The sequence below is a fragment of the Hyperoodon ampullatus genome (genome assembly GCF_949752795.1).
Source record: "Hyperoodon ampullatus genome assembly, chromosome: 6".
NCBI lineage: Eukaryota > Metazoa > Chordata > Mammalia > Artiodactyla > Ziphiidae > Hyperoodon > Hyperoodon ampullatus.
The window spans coordinates 32,738,303-32,762,199 of NC_136919.1; the positions used below are offsets into that span (position 1 = coordinate 32,738,303).

General features: G+C 37.4%; 1 protein-coding gene across 1 annotated transcript in view; it reads left to right on the forward strand.

Moving 5' to 3' along the window:
* Nucleotides 1-23,897, forward strand: part of RAD23B (RAD23 homolog B, nucleotide excision repair protein) — a 45,023-nt gene that overhangs the window by 8,575 nt on the left and 12,551 nt on the right. The window contains exons 2-6 of the mRNA XM_079706966.1: nucleotides 5,369-5,450; nucleotides 8,538-8,617; nucleotides 11,541-11,809; nucleotides 16,692-16,747; nucleotides 23,354-23,481. Coding sequence (XP_079563092.1) covers nucleotides 5,369-5,450; nucleotides 8,538-8,617; nucleotides 11,541-11,809; nucleotides 16,692-16,747; nucleotides 23,354-23,481 — 615 coding nt within the window. The remainder of the gene's footprint in view (nucleotides 1-5,368; nucleotides 5,451-8,537; nucleotides 8,618-11,540; nucleotides 11,810-16,691; nucleotides 16,748-23,353; nucleotides 23,482-23,897) is intronic.

Sequence of the window (23,897 nt, forward strand, 5' to 3'; positions counted from 1 at the left end):
CTTTAGGCTCCTGGTCTAAGTAACCACTATTGGATTCTGTATATGGTTCTGGTCTTTTTAAAAAAAAAAAAAATATATATATATATATATATGTACATATAATACATAAACACAACAACACTATGTTTTTAAAAATCAGTTGCTTAGCAACTAGCTTTTGTCCCTTAAAGATAATATTTCATCCAGTCATTTATATGTGCATGCATTCCGTGAATATCTTTCATATATAGTCATCGTTCTTACTGTATTTCATAAGTATTCAAATGGATGTATGAGCAGTAATGTATTTTACCATTTCACCATTGATGGATGTTTAGGGTTGTTTGCAGTATTACAACTAGTAGTGTACTGCACATATTTTGTTCATATATCGTTGAAGTATTTGTGTGAACATCTCTTTAGCATTGATTCTTAGAGGTGGAATTATTGGATCAAAGGATGGCAGATTGTCTCAGAAATGCATGCATCAGTGTTCACAAATCTCAACAGTATTTGTTGTTCTCAAATACTAATGTCCATCTGAGTTACTAGCCAGGATTCAAATAGAGATCTAGCACAGAATAAATGAGATAAATATTGTGAAGCTCTTTGTACACTGCCTGACACATGGTAAGTATGTAGCGCCCATGAGCTATCATAACAGTAATGAGGAAAATATGCTGTAGCATTGAGGAAGCTGGGTTATTTTATGAATATTCAATTGCCAGCCTAATCAACAAGCAGTAGTTCTAGAAATCTTACGCAAAAGTTATGTGTAAGAAGACTGACATGCAAAACATCATGGTACTATGGAGATAAGATTTATAAGACATTATTTTTATATCTGAAACATACAATTTAAATTCGTTGAGTGGAAAGAACTACTTTTAATGGTGGTTGGCCTGAACTAGGGTAGTCCCATGGGATGCAATATAGTGTTCACATTGGGAAGTAGTTAGATGGTAAGTTGGAACCACTGGATAAATAATTTAATGTGAGGAATATAGGAGAAGGAAGAGACAAATACCTCACAAGGGAATGGGATGAAAAAGGATAACTGATCTGCTTTTGTGCTGGCACTTTTTCATAGTGATTATCTCTCTTTTGGGGAAAAAATAAAAGCCATGTCAACTATGTTTAGTATTAGATGTTGAGTATATTTTTCTTTTAAAATGCACAATTTCGTAAGAGAGAAGTACGTGGCTAGAAAAAATTTGACTTCTTGAGTGTTAACCATGCATTGTCTCTAGTTGAATCAATGATAAACTCCCATTCTTTATCTAGGGGGAAATAAGCAGCAAAATGAAAGTTTAGTTCCTGCTTCTTGTTTGTTAGCCTTAGAGAAGCCTGGTTATTTACTGGGATCATAGTGCTTAGTTTTAGATCCATCCTGTTGAGATGACTTATTGGAAGTATTGGCACGGGGCTCAGCACAGAGGAGTCATAACTGCATCAGCTGCTGGACATAACCTTTCCAAGAGAAACCATGTGCAGAGTTGCTACCTTTTCCTTCTTTGCAACATCCAGAAAGAAGGCCTTTCTTTATAGCTGTTTTAAAGTGTGCTCAATTTGATTGAGTTAGGGAAGACTTAGACAGAGTAGTCTAGAAACCGTCTTTCAGCAATTACATTATGGTTGAAATGCCTATGGGACATCCAGCGAAGGTGTCAAGTAGAGAGTCAGGAGAGAGCTGGGCTAGAGATACACATGACATATGAATGGTTCTTAAAACTAGGAGTAGATGAAATGGATTATCCTAGAAGCCTATGTAGAAGAAAAGGCAGTCTTGGGCATAACCCTAAGTAACACTTAAAGGTCTGGCCAAGGAAGAGGATTTCAAAAAGGAGTGAACAAAGAGATAGGAGGAAAACCAGAAGAGTGTGGTCTTATGGAAGCCAAAGGAAGACAGTGCAAAAAGGAGAGATGGGTCAGTACTGTCAAATGTGGCAGAGAGGTCCAGTAATACTACAGAGAAGGACTAAGAAGTGTCTGATGATGATGTTGCTGAATTTAGTGGTACTGGTGAGGGCAGTCTTAATGGAATTGTGGGAGTAGCTCTACTGCAGAAAATAAGCTGCAAAATGAGAACAAAGTCTGTGCTTCAGTTTATCAGCGTTGTGTTGCACCCTGGAGTAATAAGTGTGGGGTTATGAGTAAGTAAAGACAATGTATAGTTAATTTTTTGAAAATTACTTGAGACTAAGGGGAGGAGAGGGTAGCTGACAGGAGACGGATTGTGGGGGGTTTTGTGTGTTTTTAAGATGATAGAGAATTGGGTCTGTTTAAGTGTGAATGGAAATGAACTGGCTTTGAGGGAGAGGTTGAAAATAAAAGTTGGCGGGGTGGGGGAGTAGGAAACATAATGAATCTAGCAAGGTACTGGAGAACAGGAATTAGATTTGAAGAGAGGGATAGCTTTCATTTAGTAGGGAAGAAGATTGAGATTAGGTGGATCTGGATGCAAAAAACCATGTGTCAGTTTGGTAGCAGAAAGTTGAGGGTGTGAGTTCCTGTGGTGTCTTCTGTACCTTGAAGTAGAAAATGTTCATCTGCAGGGGGTTGGGGGGGAGTGTTGGGAATCAGATTTAGAGGAGAGTACAGGTTTCAAACAACCTCTTGGAGGAGGGAGGAGAGGGCTAACCAGGGGAACAGAAGGATTGGGGGTGTCGTTCTTTTTCTCCAGTAACATTTAGAAGACTGGATATAAATGTGGATAGGCAGCTGGTTAGACATTAAAGGTGAGATGTGTTAGCTAAGTGAGGTAGAAGAGTATGACACCACAGTGGTTGAAGTAAATTTTATTTTGAGTACTGACAAATAAATTCAACTGTGTTGGTCCAGATGTGGAGTTTTGCCTGGTAGCAGCAACAGAAAGGCAAACAGGTCTGTGATGTTAGGAAGAAAGTGATAGAAGCAGTGGCATTATTGTCTAAGCTGAATAGAGCTTGCAGTAAAGATCAGAATGAATGAAAGTAGAGGCTCAAGGAACCAAAGTTGTAATGAGATGCAAGACCAGGTGTAGTGAAGAGTTACTGAGAGAGCTGGTGGGAATAGGAGGTTGGCACTTACCATTTCAAAGAGCATTTTGGGGATGATGAGATTCAGCCTGTGTCCTGAATGACTGTGAGTAGATGACTTAAGTGGATTGGCAGTAAAGATCATTGGGTTGAGGTTAAGGAACAATGCCAGAGGTTTGGACAGGTCAGGGAGCCTGGTTCCAAGGTCTAGTTCACTTCTTTTCTTTCTTTTTTTTTTTTTTGATTCATTTGTAAACAGGATTGTTTACTACAAGGTATTTTTTTAATCTTTATTGAGATATACTTCAAATACTACAAAAGTTCACGTATTTTCTTTGACACATGACCCAAGGTTGTTTTGCTGCGTTGAATCCACACACACACACACCCACACCCTCTGCCCCCAAAATGTCAAGGTGTCCTGGCATATTGCCCACAAAACATTATATCATTTGATACCCTCATTCTGAGAGTGTGTCTCTTCACACTTAACACCAAAAATTGTTCAAGACAGTCTTTTCCAGTATGACCGTCTATTGGATTAATGATGTCTGACATTAAAATTTGTGCTTTTGGTTACTAATGATGTTGAGCTTTTCTTTTTATTGGGTGTATAATTGTGAATTGCCTGCCCCTGTCATTTGTCCATTTTTCTGTTGGCACAAGAACCATTTTCTACCATTTCTCTTCATTTATTTTATTTGCATTTTTCCTTTTGTTTATGTGTCTTGTTGTTTCTATTTCAGTTGCGTGCTTAGTTTATTAATTTTCCTTCTTGTTAAATAATAAACATGTTTAGTGTTAGTCTATGATTACTTTTTTAACCACATCATCTAGGTATTGTTATGTAGAGTTCTCATTGTTATGTTCTTAGTATTCTTTAATCACAGTTTTGATTTCTTTGAAGCAATGTTATTTAGTAGTAAAGTGACTAGAGGGATTTTTTGTTGTTGTTTGTCCTCCTTTCCCACTCTTAATCATACATATAGCGGGTTGAGATTCTTGTGATGGATTTCCATTTTGGGGATATCAGGATAGCAGTGATGCTACTGGCCCACTTCAGGAAGATCAGTATAGCAAGGGTGATTTATGTGGCATTTGCAAAATACTCTGCTCTAAAGCTTGGAGTCAGAAGAGCTGGTTTTGGATTTCAGCTACTACTTATAGTAGCAATGTGATTTGGGGAGGAACCCTCCCTTTTGTATCCCTATTGTGACAGTTTTCCACTTAAAGCTCAGAGCCATCAATTCAGACAATTTTTTTTTTTTTGCGATACGCGGGCCTCTCACTGTTGTGGCCTCTCCCGTTGCGGAGCACAGGCTCTGGACGCGCAGGCTCAGCGGCCATGGCTCACGGGCCCAGCCGCTCCGCGGCATGCGGAATCTTCCCGGACCGGGGCACGAACCCGTGTCCTTTGCATCGGCAGGCGGACTCTCAACCACTGCGCCACCAGGGAAGCCCCAGGCAATTTTTAGAAGAATTCTGGGAACTGAAGGAAGTGGAATTTTCCCCCTTGATTCTTGGTCATTTAAAGTAGTGAAATTTAGTTCCATTATGTCTCCTTGCCTTTTTTTTTTTTTTTTTTTTTACTCCTATGCCACCCTACTTCAGAAATTGATTACACTCTTTTTCTAAGTATCAGTACTTCATAATGAACCTGTGGTCATGTAATTTTAGGGATGGAAGACCATAAAGATCATGTGTTCCAGTCCCTCTTTATAGATGAGACTGATGTTGAGAAAAACTGAGCTACTTGTTCAAGATCATTGAAGTAATACAGTGGTTCTCAACTTCGGCCGAACTTTGAAACCAACTGTAAAGTTTTTCAAAAATATTGATGTCCAGACCCACCCTCAGAAATTATATTTTAATTGGTCTTTATAAAGCTCCCTCAGGTGATTATAATGAAACATTAGCCACTTTTAAAGTGAATAATTTGCCTTTTAACATTCACATTTAACCTTTTTTTTATTATTGTGGACAAGACCACTTTATTTCTTAGACCTTTTAGATTAGAGAGCTTTTCTTTACTTTCTTACTCTGTGAGAAATAAGCCCATAAACTTTATAGTGAGAATCAAAACTTTCTGCTTTTGAAACCTTTGTTTTGAATAGACTTATAAAGTCAACTGGTAAAGTCTTTTTTTAAAAAACTGTGTACGTGGAACAGATGGTAAAACAGTTTATACTTATACCTAGTAGTATGGGTTGTTAATAATAGGTCTTTTTGACGTAATATTATAAAGACATGATCTTTGAAGTTTTTGGAGTCATTAATAGTATGTATAAAATTTTTATCTTGCATCATTTGTTCATATTCTGGATTTTCATTTGTTTAGACTTTTTCAAAAATTAAAAAATTTTTTCCTATAGGTAAGAGCACTGAAAGAGAAGATTGAATCTGAAAAGGGTAAAGATGCCTTTCCTGTAGCAGGTCAAAAATTAATTTATGCAGGTATGCATTAAATGCTGAAATTAATATGCCATTTTCTTGTGTACTGTGACATTCTTTTAGTTTTAGAAATTGCCATCTTGCAAACTGTAGTGTATACAAATTGATTGTCAGAAACATTGTATAGATAAAAGCAGAGAATGAATAGTCATTTGAATGTTATTAATATTCAGTCCTCTGTTTTTTCACATTTGCTTTATGTATTTCTCCATCCAGTGATGTTAGATAGTTTTGCTTATTAGTTTTATCTTTTGTAAGTATTATGTAACTGGCTGTATTTGTTTTGTTTTTTGAATTAAAAAAATTCTTATTGAATTAGTTTGTGTGGCATTGTATAAGGTGTACAGGGTGTTACTCTGATACACTTATATATTGTAATATGATTGCCAGTGTAACGATATTTATCAGATTACATGATTAGCAGTGCAGTTTTATTGTCTGTGTTCATTATACTGTGCATTAGATCTCTATGGCTTATTTACTACTCATTAGAAGTTCGTACTCTTAAACACCATCACTCTTCCCTCCCCCACGCCCCATACCCTTGGTAACCACCAAGGTAAAATACTCTTTTTTATAAGTTTAGGTTTTTAGATTCCACATATAAGTGATATCATACTTAGCATAATGTTCTCAAGGTTCATCATGTTGTCGCAGACGGCAGGATATCTTCTTTCTCATGGGTGAATAATGTTGTGTATATGGGTCACGTCTTTTTTATTCATTCATCATTGATGGGCATTTTGGATTGTTTCCATATCTTAGCTATTGTGAATAGTGCAGCTGTAGAGATGGGAGTGCATATGTCTTGTCAGAATCCTGCTTTCATTTTCTTTGGGTATATACCCAAAAGTGGAATTGCTGGATCATATGGTAGATCTATTTTTAATTTTTTAAGGAACTTCCATATTGTTCTCTATAGTGGTTGGACCAATTTACATTCCCGCTAACACTGTATAAGGATTCTTTTTTCACCACAACCTCACCAGCCCCTCTTGTTTCTTGTCTTCTTGATGATAGCTATTCTAACAGGTGTGAGGTAATACCTCGTTTTGATTTGCATTTCCCTGATGCTTAGTGATGTTGGGCATCTTTTCATCTGTCTGTTGACTATTTCGATGTCCTCTTTGGAGAAATGTTGGTTTACTCTGCTAATTTTTAATCAGATTGTTTGGTTTTTTGTTATTGAGTTGACTGAGTTCTTTATGTATTTTGGATATTAACCTCATATCTGATATATGGTTTTCAAAATTTTACTCTTCATTCTGTAGTTTGTTCCATTCTGTAGAATTCTTTTCATTTTGTTATTTGTTTCTTTTGTTGTGCAGAGCTTTTGAGTTTGGTGTAGTCCCATTTGTCCATTTTTTTTATTTTTTGTGCTTTTGGTGTCATGCCCAAAAAATTATTGCCAAGACCAAAATCTCTGACTTTCTTCCCTACATTTTCTTCCAGGAGTTTTATGGTATCAGGCCTTATGTTTAAGTCTTTGATCCATTTCAAGTTAATTTTTGTGAGTGGTGCAAGATAGGGGTCCACGTGTTTCTTCAGTTTTCCCATCAAGCTCAGCATCTTTTTTCATCTATTGAAATGAAACCATTTATACTGATTATGTGTATTAATGTACTTGGAATCATTCCTGTGAAATTAAATTTCAGTTTAGCTGTTTTTTAAATAAAATACCAAAATTGAAGAATACAGAAGACCTTACATGTCAAAAGACACTATAAATAAGCGACAGGAAAAGAAAGATTAATATTCAAATTATATAAAGAGCTCTTACAAATCAGTAAGGAGAGGATGACCCAATTAAAAAGCAACAAAGGATATGAATAGGAAATTGTAAATTAACTAGCCTCACTAGTAACCAGGAAAATGTGTGCTAAAAATAGACTTGATATGTAAATTTTGTGGAGAAAATTCTTTTCTTTGTTCTTGAGAAGAAATACTGAGCACTGTCATTGTAGATGTCGGTAAGGTGGATCTTGAGTTGCCCATGGATTCTTGTCTCTTCCTATATAGAGATTTTGAAGTATTTTCTTAACTGAAGTGGTTTAGAGGAAACACCAGCCCTGTGATGAGGAATCAGAAGCCTGAAGAGGTGCATGTAGTTGGTGGCAGACATAAAACTAGAATTTCTGCTTTCTAGTCTTGGCCTGTTTTTTCAATCCTATGCAGAGTAGAGACACTATTCCCTTTTGTCTTAATGCTTGCAGCTTTTGATTCAATAACTTTTTTTTTTTTTTTTTTTTGCGGTACGCGGGCCTCTCACTGCTGTGGCCTCTCCCATTGCGGAGCACAGGCTTCAGACACGCAGGCTCAGCGGCCATGGCTCACGGGCCCAGCCACTCCGCGGCACGTGGGATCTTCCCGGACCGGGGCACGAACCCACGTCCCCTGCATCGGCAGGCGGACTCTCAGCCACTGCGCCACCAGGGAAGCCCCAATAACTTTTTAAAAATGGAAAACAAATTTCAAGGAAAAGGAAGCCTGAAGGAATCCTGACCTCACATTTGTCCTTCTGCATGACTAAAATCTTACATAGTCTGTGTGCCTTACTCAGTTCTATATTATCTTACCATTTCTGTGTACCAGGTCACCATGAGTATCTTATTTTTATAGCAGTGGAACATTTCTGTGTTGCAGGTATCCAGTATTTGTGGGAGCAGGCAGTTCGTTCATTTTTCCTTCCATCAAGAGGGATTATAGGTTATTCCGGGGAAGGGGTGGGGAATCCTTGAGCATCTCAAAATTGAATTTTATTTGTCTTCATGATCTCCTCTTTCTCAGGACCTAGTTAATATTTCCTTACCCAGCAAGTCTTTTTTATTATAAGTAATAATTTTTAAGAAATGCTTGGGATTGAGATACCCACATACAGTATATGAGTTTGCTATCTTTTAGTCAAATGCTTATTTATGCCTTCTTAACTAATCATGTATCCACTTATGTTTATCTTGGCTGAGTGGTTAATCTTTTTCTTTGGGGAAAGTTTTAATTGATAGAATTGATGTTGGTGATTGTTTTAACCTCAGTTAGTGTAAGACAAGGTTACGGTGCCTTCAGTAATATGTTTTTTTCTTAATGTGCTAGGCAAAATCCTCAATGATGATACTGCTCTAAAAGAATATAAAATTGATGAGAAAAACTTCGTGGTAGTTATGGTGACAAAAGTAAGTTTCAACCTCGTTGTATATATCTTTATGCATGTGAGTTTAAAAAAAAAAAGAAAAGATGATCCCAAGTCTTGCTTTACACTTTCAAGTGAAAACAGTTTATACCCATCCATAGTGGCATGCACTTAATTGTTATTAAAGGTTTTAACAGTTTACTTTGAGTCAACTATAAAGTTAATAGTTTTATATATTTGTAGTTTGAGCATAATTTTAAATATGTCAAAACAACTGATACGTGAAGTGTCATGTTAAAAATTATTAGGTATTGTTGGATTAGTAAAATCACTAGTTGTGTAATTATTAGAGAATGTGATTCTTAGAAATTGAATAAATGTTTCTTATTTTGTAGTTTTTAATAAGAGTGCCTTAAAAGGATTTGCTAAATGATGTACTAGACCTAACAAATACTTCAGGGCTGAAAGACATATAGATTAACAACTTCAGTGATACTTCTTAGCCAATGGGATAGATTTTTAGAAACTAAAAAAGGGAAAAGACAGCTAAGAGAATGATGGAATGATTATTGTGAGAAGGTTTTTAACAGGAACTTTTTTGTGATTTATTGGACTGAAATAAAAGTCAGAAGTTTTTCTCTAAAGCAGAGAATGAATATGGATTCTTTCAGGATTTTTGTTTTATTTATATACTTGTTTAAAGATACATAAGCATGCAGTAGAGAGTTAAGACAAATAGAGGAGTGGTGGTGCTCATGATACTTTTAGGGCTGAATTATGATCCTAAATTCTAAACTCCTAATAATCTCAGAAGAGTAGTGTTACTTGTAGCACCCAAAATAAATTTAAATAGGTAATTGGAAACCAGTTTGTCAAAGACTGAAAATAGAATAAATGTGAGGTTTTTTTTAAGTCTCAAAGTAATTGATATATGCAGTAGAAAACAAAGTTGAACAAGTAAATTTTTTTAACATCTTTATTGGAGTATAATTGCTTTACAATGGTGTGTTAGTTTCTGCTTTACAACAAAGTGAATCAGTTATACATATACAAATATCCCCATATCTCTTCCCTCTTGTGTCTCCCTCCCTCCCACCCTCCCTATCCCACCCCTCTAGGTGTTCACAAAGCACCTAGCTGATCTCCCTGAGCTGATCTCCCTGTGCTATACGGCTGCTTCCCACTAGCTATCTGTTTTACATTTGGCAGTGTGTATATGTCCATGCCACTCTCTCACTTTGTCCCAGCTTACCCTTCCCCCTCCCCGTATCCTCAAGTCCATTCTCTAGTAGGTCTGCGTCTTTATTCCCATCTTGCCCCTAGTGAACAAGTAAATTTTAATTATGGAATACTTTTGTAGTGAGAAACGAAAAGCAGCTAAACAATTTACATGTACTGGACTTAATTTTTTTTTTAATCTATGAAGAAACATATTGATTTTGCTATATTTAAGCACTTATTAAATGTTAAACTTTAAATACACAGGAACAGAATCATATGAGGAAACTTTGCCTCAACTCGTTTTTTCAAAAATTGTGGTACACAGCACAAAATTTACAGATTTAACCATTTTTAAGTGTTTGGTTCATTGGCATTAAATACATTCACATTGTTGTGTAGCCATCACCACCATCTGTTTCTAAACCTTTTTTCATTTTCCTAAACTGAAACTGTACCTGTTAAACAGTAACTACCCATTTCCCCTGCCCCCCAGCCCCTGACACCACTGTTGTCCTTTCTATGAATTTGACTACTCTTCATACCTCGTGTAAGTGGAATCATACAGTATTTGTCCTTTTGTGACTTGTTTACTACCCTTAGTATAATGTCTTCAAGGTTCATCCACATTGTAGCACGTGCCAGAATTTGTCCTTTTTAAGGCTGAATAGTATTCCCTAGTCTAGTTTTATCATACATAGTACATAGTGGAAAATGTGGTAGCCACACATTTGGGTATGTATTTGTTATGGTCTTATTTCCTTTAGTATTATAGTAACGTTGACTATTTAGAACATAACTAAGAGTTAAGCAGGATAGGTAAGTCCCATCCCCCTACCTTGCACAAGGCACTTTTTTCCAGTACACTCTATACTGGCTCAAATAGAACAAGGCACAAATCCACTCATTGCATTTACAGTTTGTTGATTTATACTTGGGGCAGATTATGTTGAATTTTAATCTCATCTTTCATCAAATCAGTTACCTTTCACCTTAGGTAAGTTATGAGCTAAGCAGGTAGTGAGCATTGATAGGCTGTAGGAGAAGAATAAAACTCATATAATATGATTTTTACCCATATGTAAATTGCTTTTTGCTTGGTGGGAATGTTTATGCCTCTGATTCTAGTTCAGAAAGTGCTGAGCATGCGGTTATAACTTTATTTGGCCTTTATTTGTCGGTTTAACTGTATATACATCTCAAAAGTTATGTTAATCTCTTTGTACTTACACCTATTGGCTTGTAGTCAATATTGGGATTTTCTTCCCTCCTCTACAATACAGCAGACTTTCTGGCATGTTCATTAATCATACTTCTGTTTATACTTTCATTTCAAGAAAGTTATTTTTGTTGCTTTGAAATGACGATAAATACTTTGAAGTTGTAACCAAGAAACTTTAATTGTGAAGTTTTGGGGGGGAATTATGTGGTTATTTTTCTGGATACACATTCTGTACGTTTTAAAATATTTGCTTCTTTTGGTTCTTTTTCATAATGATCCGAAGACTGAAACCGTTGGCTAAAGCTAATGGAAGTTGATAGTTAATATATATGCTCTCATCAGCTTTGAAAGAATAACATAAATAGTGATTGAGATTGCTGCTGTTGATCACTTATTATGTCACCTTACAAAATTATTTTCAAGTTACAATCTTGTATTAGTGTTATGTTTGTTTGTAGCATCCAGAGATCAGGTAATAATGCAGTGTTTTATCATAATGCATTATTTTGATTTGTAATGTGTTTAGCCCAAAGCAGTGACAACACCAGCACCAGCTACAACTCAGCAATCAAATTCTGCCACCACTACCACAGTTAGTTCCTCCACAGCACCAGCTGTGGTTCAGGCACCAACCCCTGCCCCCACTTCGGCTCCCACTCCCACACCTGCATCTGTCACTCCAGCATCAACGACAGCGTCTTCTGAACCTGCACCTGCTAGTGCAACGAAACAAGAGAAACCTGCAGAAAAGCCAGCAGAAACACCAGTGGCTGCTAGCCCAACATCAACTGACAGGTAAGAACTGGATTCTAGGAAATTGTATAGGAATATGTTCATAACAGTGACTTCATGAATGTATTTATTTTGACTATTGTTTTGATCAAACTAACTTTCTATCTACTATGTTAAACTTTTTCTAAACTTTGAACCCTGACTAAAGCAGTATGTTTGTGTCTGTTCTGTAATCTGAATTTGTATACTCTGCATTGTTTTTTTTTCCTCCCAGGGTGAAGGGAAAGGGGTCAAAGTCATTATTCATTTTGTGTAGAAAAGTTAGGAAATACAAATAACCAAAAAGAAGAAGAATTATAAAATAATCTGACAGTATATTATAGCTTGACACATTATAAATAACTTGACATTTGTCCCCCGATCATTATTATATTTGACCTATATTCTTTGACTATTGTCACATCTATCATAAACATCCTTCCATGTCAGTAGATTTTTCCAGTTGCTACATAGTATTGTGTTTGGGTCTAACATTTGTTAGGTTTTAACCTTAGAAAAGAAATTAAGGTCTTTGGATTTTTCCTCATCTGTAAAATGTGGATGACAGCAGGACCTATCTCATAGAGTTGTTATAAGGATTCAATGAAATAAGTGTAAAAGATATGAAATAGCACATGGCACACAGTATGTGCTGAGTAAGTATCTACATCTTTGTGAAGTTGTATAGAAATTTAAGTTTTTGCCTATGTATAGATCTTTAGAACAGAAGAAAAAGTGCTGGGATATTTTGGGAGCAAAAAAAAGTTATTGTGGGAAGTTGGCAGTTAGGATTATTGAGTAGTTTGTGACAAAGCTTTTTTCCCCCAATGATAAATAAAATAACCAAAACAATGCTTCAGTTCTCTTGGCTGGAAGTCATACACGGGAATCTCTTCTTTATCTGAGAGCCTGAGTTGCTTTGTGTCCAGTATGTATTGACACTGAAGCAAGCAGTTTGTATTTTGTGACTTTGGTGCAACTCAGGACCTCAGTGGCAGTAGAGTCCTGGAATCAGGACCAGACACAGTGGAAAACTATGCAGCATTTGGAAACACTGACATAGAAGGATGTCTGTGATAAATACAATGATGAGAAAGAATTTAATCATGAATTCTTTCTCATCATCTTTCATTTTAGTGTTCTGTCTTTGAGTGCCGTTTCTTTGACTCAGTCAACCATATTGGGAGGGGTTTGAGTCACCTGGTTTGTTGCTGCTTAGGGCCTCTTTTCAAGGATTTAATTCCCCAAGAGAACACAGGTTCAGATAGTAAAATATTTTCCCTATGTCAGCCTGCTGTACTTTGCTTTAGGCATTCTGAAACACTGTTGCCTAATTTGGTACTTCTCCCATGTACAGCTAGAATTGCATACAATCACCCTTAACTAGTGGGAGACAACCCAGAGTCGGCCTATGCTATTGCATCAAAAGGCTGTTACATCTTTTCTGTGTATGGGAGGGAACTTATAAATTTCACAAATTGGTTTTCCAAATCATTTAATCATTGTAAACTTAATTAAATATGTCTTGAGTTGGTACAGTATATCTTATTTTCTTAACTGCTTTAAGCTCCTTTTAAAAAGCTCCATAGTGTAAGAATTTCCAAATTGATCAATCCATTTTAATGTGCTAATATCATCAATTCAAGTTTTTTTATTATCTCTATTCTTTTTATTTCTTCTTGGGGGTACAGTTTTATTCATCTGTTCTCAAGAGTCAGGATTATCTTTTCAGACCCATAGAGATTACATAAAGGAGTTGATGGTCAGAAAAGCAGACTCCAGAGTTGCCTACTTCCTTGGGCTTTGTACACCAACCTTTTACTCTTTTTTTTTTTTTAAATATAAATTTATTTACTTACTTACTTACTTACTTACTTACTTACTTACTTACTTACTTATTTATTTATGGCTGCTTTTGGTTCTTCGTTGCTGTGTGTGGCTTTCTCTAGTTGCGGCGAGCGGGGACTACTCTTCATTGCAGTGTGTGAGCTTCTCATTGTGGTGGCTTCTGTTGTTGCGGAGCATGGGCTCTAGGCGCGCGGGCTTCAATAGTTGTGGCACGTGGGCTCAGTAGTTGTGGCTCACAGGCTCTAGAGTGCAGGCTCAGTAGTTGTGGCACACGGGCTTAGTTGCCCAGCAGCGTGTGGGATCTTCCCAGGCCAGGGCTCGAACCCGTGTCCCCTGCAGGTGGATTCTTATCCACTGTGCCACCAGGGAAGCCCAACCCTATACTCTTATTTCCCCAAATTATACACCTCAGAGAAGGATAGCACAGAAAGGGAAGGATGAGGGAAGCTCAGAAAACCAGCTGCTTAAATGTGCCTTAGTTTCTTCATTTGTGCTATAAAACATTTAGTGTCTTACAAAGCACAGAACTCAGTGAGATAATTATCAGGAGATACGCTGGTATGAATTTGAGGAGTGTCAGAAAGTTTATCACCCTGGCCTGACATTTCATTATTAGGGATTTGTTTCTTTAGGTCAGTTTTGTTCTTTAAAAACCACATATTGCAGTGCAAATTCCACTTGTTGATATCTACATTAGAAAAACTGCACTTGTGCACAGGGACTGTATTGCTTGTAATTGAGGACAAATTGGAACCAACGTAAATATCCATTAATAAAGGCATGACTTGACATGTTATTTGTATTAGAGAACTGTGCTATTCAAGTGTGGTAGTGAATAGGCAACATCAGCATCACTGGGAGTTTGTTTGAAATTAATTGTTAGGCTCCACCCTAGACCTCTAAATAAGAATTTCTGGGCATGGGTCCTAGAAATCTGTATTTTAACAAGCTCTCCTGGTGAATCCTTAGGCTTCCTAAAGTTTGAGGAGCTCTGATATCCAATACTACAGGCCAGTTAAAGTATGCAGTATATATGCATATTAAACAAATGTGGTTTCAAGGCTTTGTTATCAAATGAAAATAGCAGATTGCAGAACAGTGTAGGCAATAACCACAAACCAAACAAAAGCCACATAACAACATTGCATATTTTCTGTGGGTGGCATATTAATGTGTAGAAAAACAGTAGCAGAGGGACAACACTAACTGATAAAGCGGTTTCCTCTGCAGATGGGGAGGGGAGGAGTGTTGAGGCAGAATCAAATTGAATGGTGGTTAAACGGTATCTCAGTCTTATCTGTAATGTTTAAAAAGAAATTTTAAAACAAAGTGCAAAAATAGCACAAATTGTTCTATAAAACAGTAACAAAGGGGTCTAATTCTACCAGATAGTAAAATGTATTATGCATGGTAATGATTACAATTTAGTATGGCTCTTAACTAGAAAGACTGCTTGGTGAAATAGTAGTCTAGAAACAGACCAAAATACATATAGGGACTTAATATAAGATAAAAATTTAATTTCAGACCACTGTGGGGAAAATGCTATTAGGATAAATGTCTAGCCATCTGGAGGTAAAAAAAGATGGATCACATCTTACACTCATAAAAATAAATTTTAGATGGATAGAGATTTAATGTAAAAGTGAAACCATAAACTAGAGGAGAGCATGGGAAAATAATCTTAACCCAAAAAAGTCATAAAAGGAATGATTAATACATTTGACTACAGAAAGAATTTAAAGGTTGGAAACCAAACAAAAAATGTCTTTATAGTTTAATTTGGTCAATTAAATGGAATACTATGCACCTCTGGGGAAAATTGAGGCAGTTGTAGTTCTGCTGACGTGCAGTAATTGTTCAAACACACAACAACAAGACACAGGCCAGGTCTAAGGCAGGAGAATTTGTTTTCCTATATATATAGTATAGAACTGTAGTATATAGTTCTTTTTGAAATTTTGCCTTCTACATGTTAATTTTACTATCTAGTTGATGAAGATATGTTAAAAATTATACCAAAGGATTGTCTTAATCATAACAATCATGTTGAGCGTTACGGTACCAGGCACTTTGCTGAGCACTTTACCAGCAGTAACCCTACCGACAGCACTTGGGGATACCTGGGTACCATCGTTGACCTCATTGTATTGGTGAAGAACTGACTGAGGCTTACAAAGTAATTTATGAATTCAAACTTAGGTATTTCCGTTACTCTTACTATGCTTGTAGGGTTTTCTAAGAACTGAAGTCTACTGTGTTTTGTTTCTAAAATTGGGAGAGAGGTATATGTGTGTATTGTGTTGTGTGTATGTTTTACTCCAAACTGCTAACTGCTGCCTTTACCACTTTAGTAAAACCTCAGTTTATTTTTCTTCGGTCTTCTCTTTATGGTCTTTCATTATTGTGTTTGTGTCTTCTTTGTTTTCTAGACTTATCTTCTGCAATTGCCTAACAAAACTTAGTCCTTTTAAACTGGCTTAAAACTTGGTTACAGCTTGGGTCTATCCTGCCTCTGCATCTTTTTGTTTATGCTACGTTCCTTGACCTGAAGGCTTTCTTGCAGTTTCTGTGTTCAGAACTTAACTATAAGACCTGAATGAAATTCTGCTATGTAAAGACTTCCCAGGCCTTTCCAGCCTAATGCAGTTTCTGCATGTGCTGTTTATCATATACAGCTTTTGATATTTCTTTTACTGTGACTTGACTTATAGATTATTTAATTTTTCTTGTAAATTCTTTCAGGGAATTAGTTGTATGTTATCTTTTTTGTATTCCTTAAATGGTAAGCTCTCTGTAAGGATGTTCTTTTATATCTTTGGACATTTTAAATGATGGATTTGCAGAACAGAATGAGTATTAAAATTGAAAATTCTTCCCATGCCGTAAATGTTATGGATAAAGCTTTGGGGTTTAATCTGGAAGCCTTTTTGAACACTGTAGCCAGACTTCTACATTCAGTTAAAATCAGAGAGTCTCTACAAATTGGATAGCTATTAAACTTTAAGGTAAATTTTACATACTTTCTGATACATGATTTTCTAAAAACATTTTACAGTACATCAGGTGATTCTTCTCGGTCAAACCTTTTTGAAGATGCAACAAGTGCACTTGGTAAGTATCTACATTGTAAATTACCTTGTAAGAGACAGGGAGGAGGTTTAAGTTTCATTTTTCTAGATCATGAAAATGTTCATTTTCATGGTTGCTTACAATCAAGCGGCTAAATGATTTAGATAATTCAGTTGATGTTACTAAAGACTTTTGTAAGTTAATGTTTTATATATTGAATCCTTTAAATTGTATTGTTAGAGTTAAGCATACTTCTTTCCTTAAAGCAGATAATTTTCCATTTTCCAAATGTGGGTTTTAAATGAGGTTTTAACAAAGTTTGATCTGTGTACGGGTTTATTACAAAGTATCTTTGAAATGAGTATAAGATGTTACTAAATCTGTCTCACATTTCATCTTTATTCACCTCCAGCCTTTATTCCACCTTGTAGCCTTATAGGTCCCCATCTGCATGTTGTTGCTTGTATTGTACTTGCAGTGAAAGTGCCTTTTTATCCCGACTTTAAGTTTTACCTGTTGAATAATGTCTTTCCATCCTTCCCTTCACACCTAATCTGTCAAAATCAATTTGGGGTTTTTTGCCCATTTTCCCATTGTAGGTATACCTGGTACAGTGCCTGCTATAAGTACTCATTATTGGTCTGTTGGATGGCAACCCCATTCCTGCCCTTTGGTACTCTTCTGTACTACTGGAAATGGTAGGGAGGTAGAAGACTGGGAACAGGTGGGAATGGCAGCTTCAGTAGAGTATGGGCTTCTGGATTCCTTGTTTAGCTGCTACAGCAGCAAGGTTCCAACAGCAGTAGTATCTCACAAGATATGGGATTGGCCCTCTGACCTAATTGAACTTGAGCTCCATGGTGCCCTCATTGCCATGGAAAATGGCTGGCTGATTTCCCATAGCACATAGGGGCAAAATAGTTGTTTTATCAACTTAAGATCACCTGGATGTACCAAACCCACATTCCTATCTTTGAGAGACTGTTTTCTGGGATTACTCTGCTTCATATGAGTTAGTGTCCAACAATCAGGAAAACAGAAATCACTCTATTTCAAACACGAAAAGGCTTAATCTTAGGAAATTGTTACAGAGGTGCTGGAACAGCTCAAGATTACCCAGAGATGAGTAAAGGGCTCTGTCCACGTGCCCCTGCTGCTGTCGGAGGCTGTGGCTGTTGCCGTTGCTGCTTCAGCTGGAATGCGCTGATGCTGCTGGGTGGAAGCCCAGGAGTCCACAGCTCTAGTTGCTCCTGCTCTGGTCTCTGGTGGTGGTGTCTTACCTTTTACACCTTGCATCTCTTAGAACAGCAGTTCTCAACTGTATGGTCTCGGGATCCCTTTACTCTTTCATCTTTAATTTATCCAGTCTTTATGTTGATACCTTGCTTCTTTAAATGTTTCTTCTTTGACTCCTGTGACACCACACTTTTCTTGAACTGTACCTCTGACTATTCCTATTCAGGCTTTCTGGTTAATTCTTTCTATCTCACCTGGCTTTTAAATGTATGAGTTTTCTTTGGTTCTGCTCTAGGTCATAGTTCAAAGTTCAGACTATAGGAATGGCAAATACCACCCATATACAGTTGACACTTGAACAACACAGGGGATAGGGGCACCAACCCCATGTAGTCAAAAATCCATCTATAACTTTACAGTCAGGCCTCTGTATCCACAGTTCTGCATCTGCAGATTCAACCAACTATGGATCATGTAGTAGTGTACTAGGAATAGACTTATCTGATTATTAGTGGATCTACACAGTTCAAACCTATATTGTTCAAGGGTTAACTGTACTACAAGGATTCTCAAAATTGAAACTCTAGTACATATCTCCCTTTGACTTCTCAGACTCATTCTTTAAGCTGCCAGCTGGAAAACCTATAACCTCCACAAACTCCTTAGGTTCCAAATTTATTAATTTTTAATTTCCCCATCTGATTCTTCTCCTTTGTTCCCTTCTTGCTTGCATCATCTTCCACTCTCTACCAAAGTATTGGCATCAACCTTGACCCTCTGCCTCTCTTGGCCCAGTGAGGCCAGGAGTCCTATTGATCCTCCTTCCTAAAGTCTCTGGAATATTTGTTTCTACTGCCACTTAATTGCCTTGGTTCATGTCCTTACCTTACTGATGCTCTTCTGTTACCCTCTTTTAACTGGTCTATTCCCTGCCACAGTGGAGTTTCTAAAAGGCAAATCTAAATGAGGTCATTTTTCCTTTCACAGCACCTCCTAACCTAGAAGATAAGTAGAAGACTTTCTTTTTTTTAATATTTATTTATTTTGGGCTGTGTTGGGTCTTAGTTGCGGCATGCGGAATCTTTCATTGCGGCGTGCAGGCTTTTTGTTGCAGCGCGTGGGCTTCTCTCTAGTTGTGGTGCGTGAGCTCAGTAGTTGCGTCACGCGGGCTTAGTTGCCCTGCGGCCTGTGGGATCTTAGTTCCCCGACCAGGGATCGAACCCACATCCCCTGTGTTGGAAGGCGGATTCTTAACCACTGGACCACCAGGGAAGTCCCCCAAAACTCATTCTTAATGACATCTTCATCACTGCTTCTTCAGTCTCATTAGCTCTGTCTCATGTTGTTCATTGCCCCTAATTTTTCTAGGAGTCATTTCCCTCATACTTCCAGGATCTAAAGAGTATCAAACTTGAGTGTAGGCATTTCTTTTGAGGTTTTGTAACTTGACTAAGAAGCATGATTTTAGGAGGCATAGCATCAAGGAGAGGCATGGGAGCTCTGGAGTCTAGACAGCTTGTGTTTGTGTCTCTGCACCATGAATTAACAGCCGTTGATCAAATTGTTAATCTTTCTAAGCCTAGCCTCATAATCCTTAAAAGGATTGTAAGAATTGAATGGGAAACACTATGTTAAAATAGTACAGTTACGATACTCCATAACTCTTAATTTTGTTTATTATTGATAATATTTTCTGTTTCTGGGAACTAGATTACTGAAAGTATATTGGCACTTGAGTGATTTGTGCTAGAATTATATCAGTGGGTAATTTAAAAGATAAAAATAGCTTAAGTACTTTATGGAATAGGTAGGGAAAGGTCATTACTCTAAACAAGGTATCAAATGCTGAATTTGGTGAGTGATACTTAGTTTTTTAAGCTATGCTTTCATAGTTATTAGATAACTTTATTGAAAATTTTGCCATCAACAAAGTAGAAAGGCAAATTATGGAATGGGAAAAAATATTTGCAAACCATGTATATAATAAGAGGTTAATATCCATGATATATAAAGAACTTATACAACCCAATAGCAAAAAAAAAAAAAACCAATTTAAAATGGGCAAAGTACTTGAATAAACATTTCTCCAAAGAAGATATACAAAAAAACAACAAGTATATAAAAAGATGCTTAACATCACTAGTTGTTAGGAAAATGCAAATTAAAACCACAATGAGATGCCACTTTGGGCCTGTTAAAATGGCCATCATCAAAAAGATGAGGTATAGCAAATGCTGGTGAGGATGTGGAAAAAGGGAACCCTTGTAAACTGTTGGTAGGATTGTAAATTGGTGCAGCTACTATGGAAAACAGTATGGTGGTTCCTCAAAAATTAAAAATGGAACTACCATATGATCTAGCAGTTCCAGTTCTGGGAATCTATCTAAAGGAAATGAAAGCACTAACTTGACAAAACACCTGCATCCCCATGTTCATAACAGCATTATTTACAATAGCCAAGACATGGAACAAACCTAAATGTCCATCGATGGATGAATGGATGAAGAAGCGGTGTGTGTGTGTGTGTGTGTGTGTGTGTGTACGTGTGTGTGTACGTGTACGTGTGTGTGTACACATAATGGGGTATTACTCAACCATAAAAAGTGAGGAGTTTCTGCCATTTGCAACAACATAGATGGACCTTGAAGGTATTATGCTAAGTGAAATAAGTCAGAGAAAGACAGCTCCTATAGGATCTCACTTATATGTAGACTCTTCAAATCAACAAAACAAATTATCAAACTCAAAGTGGTTTCCAGAGGCAGAGGATGGGGGATAGGAAGTTGGAAGAAGATGGTCAAAAGGTACAAACTTCCAGTTTTAAGATAAATACTAGGGATGTGCAACATGATGACTAGATAGCTAGCATTGCTGTATGGCATATAGGAAAGTTGTTGAGAGTAAATCCTAAGTTCTCGTCACAAGGAGAAAAAATTTTTTTCTTTTTGTTGTATCCATATGAGAAGATGGATGTTAGCTGAACCTGTTGTAATCATTTCACAATATACATAAGTCAAGCCATCATGCTCTATGTCTTTCACTTATACAATTATGTATGTCAGTTATTTCTCAATGAAACTGGGTTGGGGGGGTAGATAGACCAGAGTTTTAGTATAATATACTATATGAAATAAAAAATTCTGCAGAAAAAAATCATTCAACTGATTTTGTCACCTGTATATCAGGGAAACAGTAAAGCAAAAATGGCACGGTCCCTTGCAAGGTTGAACCTGTGTTCAGATGGGGGAAAGAAAATAGAGTGAAACATAAAATAAATTGCAAATCATGATAAATGATATTTTAAAAATTAATGGCTTCCATAAAGAAGAACAAAAGGCACTTATATTTAGGCTAGTCAGGCAGTACCTCTCTGAGACTACAGTATTAATTAATTAATTAATTAATTTTTGCTGGGTTAGGTCTTGGTTTCTGTGCGAGGGCTTTCTCTAGTTGTGGCAAGTGGGGGCCACTCTTCATCGCGGTGCGCGGGCCACTCACTATCGCGGCCTCTCTTGTTGCGGAGCACAGGCTCCAGATGCACAGCTCAGTAGTTGTGGCTCACGGACATATGGGATCCTCCCAGACCAGGGCTCGAACCTGTGTCCCCTGCATTAGCAGGCAGATTCTCAACCACTGCGCCATCAGGGAAGCCCTGAGACTGTAGTATTTAAATTGAGAACTGGAGCATGTAAAGGAACAGACCATCAAAGAAGCCTGGTGTGTGTGAAAGTCCTGGGGCAGAAGCTGTGACTTGTGAAGCAGGTAGAAATGGATTGGTTGGAGTGGCACACGCAGGGTTGTTGAGGTTGGGAGCCCAAAATGAGATTAGGTTTTCTTTCTTAAAAGCTCACTTTTGCAACTGGCTGAAGAATGGATTGTAGGCTTGGGGGCAGGAGAGGAAGCAGGGCATAATCTAGACCAGAGATTGTTGTGAACTGGTCTTGAGTGAAGGCAGGGAGAAAGAGGAAGCTTGATAGGTTTGTGATATATTTTAGAGATAGGACCTACCAGGTATGCTAGTGGATTAGATGTGGAAGGAGGGGAAAGGGAATTTAGATCAACAAGGTTTCTGCACTTGGATGGATAGAGGTGCTGCTAATTGAAGTGGAGAAGGCAGATGATAAATGGTGGGACATGCTTGAGGGGGAATCTTTGAGATCCAAAGTCACATGCTGGTATTAGTTGAGTGAGCAGAATGTGAGAAGGGGACACAGCATGTACAGACAGCTATGACTGTGAAGGGAGGAGAGCAGACGGATGGACCAATTCCTGAAAGAGAATTGGGATGCAGTCAAGGGAGGCGTGTTTTTGTTTTTAGGATGACATTCTAGGACATAGTTAACTGCTGATCAAGATAATTAGGTGGGCAGGAAAGGGTGGGAGATGGACAAGAAGTGTGGTAGCTTTAAGTTTAGTGGGAGAGAGTTGGCTTTCTTTAAATCAGAGTGTTGTCTGACATTTCCATGAAGAGTGAGTCAGAGTTGGAGAGATCCTGTGGGAAATGCCTTACAGGGGTAATTGTACCAGTTTTATTCAGTATGGGACATTCTAATTTTCTAGCTTCCAACCTCCTTTTCCCCTCTGCTTTGATAACGAAAGGTGTCCAAGGAAAACAACTTATTACAGCACAGTTGGTTTCGTGACGTGTCCCTGCTACTTGCTCTCAAAAATCAGTTCATCTGTCTCTTCTTCCAGTTTGCCTGTCCTGACTTGCTAATTCTTTTCTATGTTTGTGCTACACTTGTACTTGATATTTTTATTATGTGTATTAAACATACTGTATTTTCCATTGCTGCTCTGTACCACAACTTAGTGGTATAAAACAACAGATTTATTATCTTATTATAGTACTGTAGGTTAGAAGTCTGATATGGAGCTCACTGGGCTAAAATCAGAGCTGCATTCCTTTCTGGAGACTCTAGGGGAGAATTTGTTCTGTGTCCTTTCCAACTTCTAGAGGCTGACCACGTACCTTGGCTCATATCCCTTTCCTCTGTCATCAAAGGTGGCAGCATAGCATCTCTGACCCTGCTTTGTCCTCTCTTCCTTACATCTGTTTCTCCGACCCTCTCATCTGCTTCCCTGCTACTTTTAAGGACCCTTATGATTACATTGGACCCACCCAGGTAATCCAGGATGATTTCCCTATCTTAAAGTCAGCTGATTAGCAACCTTAATTCCCTTTTGCCTTGTAACCTGACTTACTTACAGTTTCCAGGGATGGGAGGGGGTGGATTATTCTACCTACCACATATATGTTGTAGTTGATAACTGTTACTCATCTGTGTATTCCTGGCACTGTAGTGCCTGAAGCAGTGTATACATATATGCACTCAGATTACATGGAGATTGTTTATTTATTAAATTTTCTTTTTCTTTCCCCTTCTTCCACCCACACACACCTTTTTTTAGTGACAGGTCAGTCTTATGAGAATATGGTAACTGAGATCATGTCAATGGGCTACGAACGAGAGCAAGTAATTGCAGCCCTGAGAGCCAGTTTCAACAACCCTGACAGAGCAGTGGAGTATCTTTTAATGGTGAGAAACATTTTGCTTTCTTTGTTCTAGTTGTTTAAGAACAAAATCTCAAAGAAACAGAGATTTTAAAGGGACAGTAACAATTCAGAAGATAATAATAATGTATGCTAGATAATTTACATAATGCTTTTATTTTTCTTGGTATGTTAACATTTTGTGTTAATAAAATGTAACCTCTTCTAAAAGATTTTGATAGGATTTTCAATTAGAAAACAACATGGCTAAATGGGTTATAAAATTTGCTATCCACTTGGAGTAGTACCCTCAAAGGATGACAGCTGTGTGTTAGAGGTGTAGGGGTGGGGCAGATTTTAAATCTAATTGAATCCAACATTTTAGTAGCTTTTTGCCTGCCAAGCATAATCTTGGATGTGCTATTTAGAGCAAAAGTTTCAAGTTGGAAGCCCAAGCCAAAT